Source organism: Phaethon lepturus, unplaced genomic scaffold (assembly GCF_000687285.1).
Source record: "Phaethon lepturus isolate BGI_N335 unplaced genomic scaffold, ASM68728v1 scaffold5256, whole genome shotgun sequence".
In the NCBI taxonomy this organism is placed as follows: domain Eukaryota; kingdom Metazoa; phylum Chordata; class Aves; order Phaethontiformes; family Phaethontidae; genus Phaethon; species Phaethon lepturus.
Window position 1 is genome coordinate 425 of NW_010545420.1, and position 6,464 is coordinate 6,888.

Sequence of the window (6,464 nt, forward strand, 5' to 3'; positions counted from 1 at the left end):
TGTCCGGACCCCTACTCATCCCTCTGCTGCTGCGGCAGGACCACCCGGGCCTGAAGCAAAATGTACATTAAGGCCTGGCTTAGTAGAAAACTGAAGTTTAGACCAACTTGTGGGAGAGATCTTTGAGTCTGGAAGTTGCAATGCCCACAGGACATGTTGAGCTCTTTACTTGTGTTTCTCTGTATCTGGCTGTAGTACCATTGAATTTTCAGTTCTCTTACTGAATTTCCTGTGGGCTATAATACGACTGACTTACTTACAAAATTGATGAAATAATTTTATAGACTGCACATAACCATAAAAATGGCTTATAGTGAGGAAGCGTAGATGACCTGTGTGCATTTCAGATGGTGAAAAGAAGTGATCAGGAGATAGGAGATGCATGTTGGTCATCCTCTGGGGCTGTGAAGAAACTGAGATACCAATAGAACCTGTGACTTCTCTTGTGGAAGGCAGTACAGACACAGCAGTACATTATGTGCTGTGTTGAACAGACTAACTCACCTGTTTCATTGCAATGAAATACTAAGCTCCAGAAAATGTACACTGTTATGCTAGCCAAAAGGCTGCAAGCAAGCACAGTCAGAGGCATGTGAGTTTTGTCATACACCCCTCTTTCTATTGAGGAGTAAGGAAGATAGCCAGGAAAGTCATACTCACTCTAAGGAAGAAAATACTTTCCTCTTTGCTGTTATCTGAGAATTTTACATTTGATTTTCAGTCTTTTCACTTGAATGTGTAGGGGAAAATTCAAAATGTAAACAGTCTTTGTTAAGATAAAGCAACATATCTAGGACTATTTGCTGTCTTTTGTCATCCTCTGGATTTGATGTGAAGGACTAGTGTTTTGGGTGCCCGTGCTGGAGGGAAAATATTTGCTTAAAAATTCCTCCTGGGTCCTATTAAAGCAAGCAGAGGCTGGTAGTACACTTATTTCTGCAACACCAAAAGCTTGCTATCTTAAATATAAGAACAAAGGAAAGCTCGTTTTTTCTGTTGTATGTTGCCCAATGTTAACAAGAGACAGTCAGTGCTCTGAAGAGCTAACGGTTAAGAAGCCAGGGGTCCAGGTGAGGAACTAGGGGGGGGAATAATTTGGAATGTAACCAACAACTACATTCTCTGGGAAGCAAGACCTGGCTTTAATGGGAATGAAAAAAATCACCTTACAAACTGTTCTGTGGGTCATTCATTCTGTAAAATTCTTTCCTTGTGCAGCCCTAGGCTGAAGCTCAGCAGAGTCAAAGGTAAAGTTCTAATGATTTTTATCAGCTGGATTTCCTATTGAGAGCTTCCAACTGACAGGAGGCATGCGAGGGGAAAAGCTTTGGTGGGAGGCTGAGGAAATGCCGGTGGGATTGTCTCTCCCTGTTTTACTTGCGAAAGGATCCGACCTTCCTGGTACTGAAGAGAGCTCTTTAAATAAGCAAGAACCTTGTCTTAGGCAGCAGTGACTGCATACAGCTCTTGTTGAAGTCATCAGTTCATACAGTCAGATTCCCATTTCACCAGCAGTTATGTGTATCTTTTCCTCCATGTGTAGCCCTGCTGTGACCTGTCTTTACCCCCATGTGTCTGCGTGTATTTGCTGGGACGCTGGTGGTGCAGAGGATCTCACTTCTCGGTTCCCTACGTGCAGGTGAAGAAGATGGGTGGCTTAGGACTGCTGGCTATGGATGTGCCAGAGCAGTACAAAGGAGCAGGCCTCGACTACCTGGCCTATTCCATTGCTGTGGAGGAGATCAGCAGGGGCTGTGCGTCCACGGGTGTCATTGTTAGCGTCAATAATGTAAGTGTCTCAGGCTGTGTGTGAGGGGCAGGTGTGGAACCCAGTCTGGCGTCAAGGGGATTACTGGGAGAAATGGGATCTGTTCCTGTGTCGGGTTCTGGTGTGTTGGAGAGCACTTAGACATTAGTTAGTTACTGGATTGCTTGTACCTTCAAGAGGCACTAACTCAACTCTCAATTCTTAAAGTCTCTGTATTTAGGGCCAATACTCAAGTTTGGTTCTGAAGAACAGAAGCACAAGTGGATTGCTCCCTTCACCGGTGGGGATAAAATTGGATGTTTTGCCCTTAGTGAACCAGGTGATGTGACTGTTACTGTCCCCGTTGTAAAGAACATAGGGTAGCTTCTTTACTTAGGTTTAGGATGGACTTTAGGTCTGTAACAGTTTCTGGAAAGGTGGTTTATAGCAATTCTGTGTAAATGAAGTCTCAGTGCCCAAGGCATTAACTGCCGTCCCCGTGGTCCACGCTGAAAATTTTCATCCGCTCTGTGTGAACAGAGCTGTGGAGATGGACGTATCTTAGACACATGGGCCTTTCCCCTTCCTGTTTGGGCCCTCTGGGAGGGATGGTGCTGACACTGCTGCAGTTGCAAGAGGGGCTGTGAGCTGACAGCAGGGGTGTGGACGTGGGGTGGCTTTGCACCCCAGGCTGACACTGATTGTGAGTTTTGTTTGCTGGTGCCTTGCTCAGGAAATGGCAGTGATGCAGGTGCGGCATCCACAGTGGCACGCCTGGATGGTGACGAGTGGGTTCTGAATGGTACTAAGGCCTGGATCACCAATGCCTGGGATGCCTCGGCCACCGTGGTGTTTGCTACTACCGATAAATCCCTGAAACACAAGGTGCGTTCAGTGGGTCAGTTGGGAAAAAGGGACGGGAGTAAAGGAGTTGTGCAGGAGAAGCACTTTGAAAAGGCTCTGGGGACTGTCTAGAGCTTTGCAGGCATTGAGCAGAAGGGCTGATGTGTGCTGGCTTTGTTCTGTCTCGGCTCTCCCCTCCCTTCTCCTGGCTACCTAGACATGTGGCTTCTAGGAAAAATGTTTGGAGGAAGCCTGTTGACAGCTGGGTAAGCGTGAAGTTGGCACCATTTCTAAGAGTTTGGGTCTTGTTGCAGGGCATTAGCGCGTTCCTGGTTCCCATGCCAACTGCTGGGCTGTCACTGGGGAAGAAAGAAGACAAGCTGGGAATCCGCGCCTCTTCCACTGCTAACCTGATATTTGAGGATTGTCGGATACCCAAGGCCAACCTACTGGGGCAGCTGGGAATGGGCTTCAAAATTGCCATGGTAAGAGGCGGATCGGGGTGCAGCTGTGGTTGGGTAAAGCAGTAGTTCCCAAGCTTGCCATTTTCAAAACCGTTCTCAGACTTACGATCTCTTCGGTGAGAACCACTAGCATAAGTTGTTCTGTGTAACATGAAGCAGTTGACCTGTCTTACCAATGTGGGAGAACTCATTCATACAGCTTGATGAATCATTAATTTACCATAGATCCTTGACAGCGCTTTTTTTTGTAGAGTCAATGTAGCAGTTCTCAGGTAAAGGAGTGCTGATGCTGTGCTGTGTCAGCATGGGTGGTATATTTTAATTTTTCTCCTCTCCCAACCTTCTAGTCCTCCAGTTTGTACCCACAGATAAAGGGAAAATGTGGCATTTTCCCTAAATACTTTGGCAGAGGAAAGCTGTCCTGGAGGCATAGGCCAGCCTCTGGGTAACATCTAAAGGTGGAGAAATCTGAGTTATGGCACGTGTGTGACTTCCGAGGAGCCAGGCAGCTGTGGAACAGCGCGTTCCCTGCTGTGACGTACTCCCCCTTGGAAGTGTTCATTGCTCTCCTCTGTAGGGGCAAAACACCATTTGTTGGCCTGACTTTTTAAAAAAGGCTGAGCTCCCTGGAGACCAGCCCACTCCATTATGTCCACAACTGAAAGGCAGGGAAGCAGTTAAAAACCTAATGGGGAGGTGTCTGAGGTAAGTCAGGGTATTGACTCAATGCAGTAGTCATTTTGAAAAACTTGCTTCAGTGTGTGCACTAATGATGAGGGCAAAGAGGAAAACTGGCCAGATTTTTTTTTTTTTTTTTTCTTTTTTCAGTTAAAGTAAAATGAGCTGCACAGTGAGCCAGGGATCTAAGCTGAAGGGTTCTTTTCAGCGCCTTCCAGAGCAGATGCTCCTCATTGTGCTGTCTCCCTTGTTTTGCACCCCCTTTTTTTTTCCCCCAGCTAATAAGAAGCATTACCTCTCCTTTCTGCTTTTCTTCTTGTACCCCTGGTGTCTCTCTACAGTGCCCAGTACATTTTATAGCTCTCTATTCCAGCATAATCGGGAATATTCTGAATCAAGGAGGACTGATCAGGGGATATTAAGGTGACAGCAGCTTCCCAGCAAGAGCAGAAATGTGAGTGTACTATTTTTGATCAAGTACAACTTGACTTAACACATGTATCTTGTCTTTCTCAGCAAACCCTGGATGCAGGAAGGATTGGCATTGCCTCACAGGCTCTTGGAATAGCACAGGCAGCTCTGGACTGTGCTGTGGATTATGCTGAAAAGAGAATGGCCTTTGGGTCGCCCATCACAAAGCTACAGGCAGTGCAGGTACGAGTGAGGTGGACAGGGCAGCTCCAGACACGGCTGGTCCTGGTGGAAAGTTCATCTGGGCTCTTGGGCGTGGCTTCAGGCACACAGTGCACTGTCTGGGACAAAGTAGTCATTTCTGTTTTCACACCGGGTTAAAACTGGTTGCTGGGATGGAGGGGATACTTTTGTAGCATTACTGGCCTCCCTCCTCTTTGTCGTTGCAGTTCAAGCTAGCTGATATGGCTGTGGCCTTGGAGGGTGCACGCTTGCTGACGTGGAGAGCTGCTATGCTGAAAGACAATGGGAAGCCATTCACAAAGGTATTTCCAACCTTGCATTTGTCTAGCAGTGACAGTGCTGGGCACAAGCTCAAGGCAAGAAAACGGCACTATATACAGCATCAGTGCGTTCAGTGCTTGCCCAGCCAGCACTGTTGGTGTTTAACCCACCAGCAGATACTGAACTGTGCTATGCTCAGGCAGCCTGCTGAGCCGAGTCCTGGTTTTAGCCAAGGGGAGAAGAGCGGCCGCTGTCAGCTGGCATCAGTGACCAGGCCTGTCTCTGCTGGTGTCACAGCTGGTCTGTGAGCATTCAAGCTCCTCGTGCAAGCAAGGTGTTCCTTTTCATGATAGCTGCACCCTCAGTGATGTTTTCCTTCCCCAAAGGAAGCGGCGATGGCCAAGCTGGCTGCATCAGAAGCTGCAACAGCCATCGCTCATCAGGTAACTACTTCAGCTGACATTTCTGATGATACACAGCATGCTGAAAGGGAGTTTGTGTTTGTCACACAACAGGTGCTTGGGGGAGGTGGGGTGGAATTTAAGACATTTTATTTAATTAATTAATTAATTTAAAAAACAAACCAACCCATATGACCGAAACTGGTTAGCACAGCCACCTTCCTGGATTTTGGGGGGTGAGCAGGGATTTATACTGGCCTGTGGCAGCTGTATTACTAAAGTCTGCTTGTGCCTGCTGCTGTCCAGGGCAGTGTCCATCCAGTGCCAGCAGGATCAGCAATGTGGGAGGGAGTATGGGTGCACCAGTCAGGACAAGTAGTAAGTTTGCAACATAGTGAGCAAATGGAACAGGACTTCTGGTGTCTGCATTTAATTTTCCCCTGTCCGTAATAAACATGTCTTAGCTGAACACAGATCACTAACAAATACCTCTGAAGTGATTCATTCTTTGTGGGGGATATGGGTATTGCTCTTACCCAGCTCAAATCCTGTTTATTCCTCTGCAAACGAGCTGCAATCATGCCCATGTGTCATCCCCCCAGGTATGCTTGCAGTGGGCTTAGCTCCTTTTAAGGTGGCTGTGTTCTGTAGAAAACAAATTCCTTGACCCTGCTTCCTTTCTAACCTGCTACCTTTGTTTCAGGCCATCCAGATCTTGGGCGGGATGGGCTACGTGACGGAGATGCCAGCAGAACGCCATTACCGTGACGCTCGTATCACCGAGATCTACGAGGGGACCAGTGAGATCCAAAGACTGGTGATAGCAGGTCAATTGCTGAAGGCCTACCGTAGCTGAAGCAGCCAACTAGGCGCAAGACATTTCCCCAGCGCGCCTCGTAACAGTGCACACAGTGATTGAGTCTTGGCCCTCTTGAACGAGGCCGTTCAAGGATGGAAGGATGGAAGTTTTCCTCACCAATGAGTAACTGACCTCTAGTTAAAATGTGCCGATTCTTCTTTGGACACAGTATGGTGCATGGAAGGCTGTATCTAGGTCTGAGTGCAGGAGGGAGGAGGTACCCTGTCCTTGTAGGGGACTGTAGGTCTTTTCCTAAACTGCAGCGTGTTTTGGTTTGGTTGCAACAAAATGACTTTGCTGTTCAGTAACGTCAGCACTCTCCTTGTGTGCTGCCCAGCCACTGCCTGTTTTGCAAGGATTTGTCACTACATGGAACTCGATAACCAGTGCCAAAGTTAGAGGCGCTGAGCTGGTGCCAGACTGCGGGTTACATTGCTGCTTCTGATGGGACTTTAATGAATTTCAGGTGTGGGACGCAGCTATGTGTGAGCTCCTACCTGGATACAGGCTGAGCTGAGGTAATCGCTGCAGCAGTGCACTTTTCCCCACTTTCAGCA

The 6,464-nt window shown here is 47.7% G+C and overlaps 1 protein-coding gene across 1 annotated transcript in view; it reads left to right on the plus strand.

Moving 5' to 3' along the window:
* Positions 1–6,091, plus strand: part of ACADS (acyl-CoA dehydrogenase, C-2 to C-3 short chain) — a gene marked incomplete at its 5' end in the record, with an annotated part of 6,349 nt that extends 258 nt beyond the window's left edge. Inside the window, 9 exons of the mRNA XM_010288945.1 lie at positions 1,640–1,789; positions 1,976–2,087; positions 2,481–2,632; positions 2,905–3,075; positions 4,249–4,386; positions 4,593–4,688; positions 5,034–5,090; positions 5,752–5,950; positions 5,989–6,091. Coding sequence (XP_010287247.1) covers positions 1,640–1,789; positions 1,976–2,087; positions 2,481–2,632; positions 2,905–3,075; positions 4,249–4,386; positions 4,593–4,688; positions 5,034–5,090; positions 5,752–5,904 — 1,029 coding nt within the window. The remainder of the gene's footprint in view (positions 1–1,639; positions 1,790–1,975; positions 2,088–2,480; positions 2,633–2,904; positions 3,076–4,248; positions 4,387–4,592; positions 4,689–5,033; positions 5,091–5,751; positions 5,951–5,988) is intronic.
* Positions 6,092–6,464: the final 373 nt, after the last annotated feature.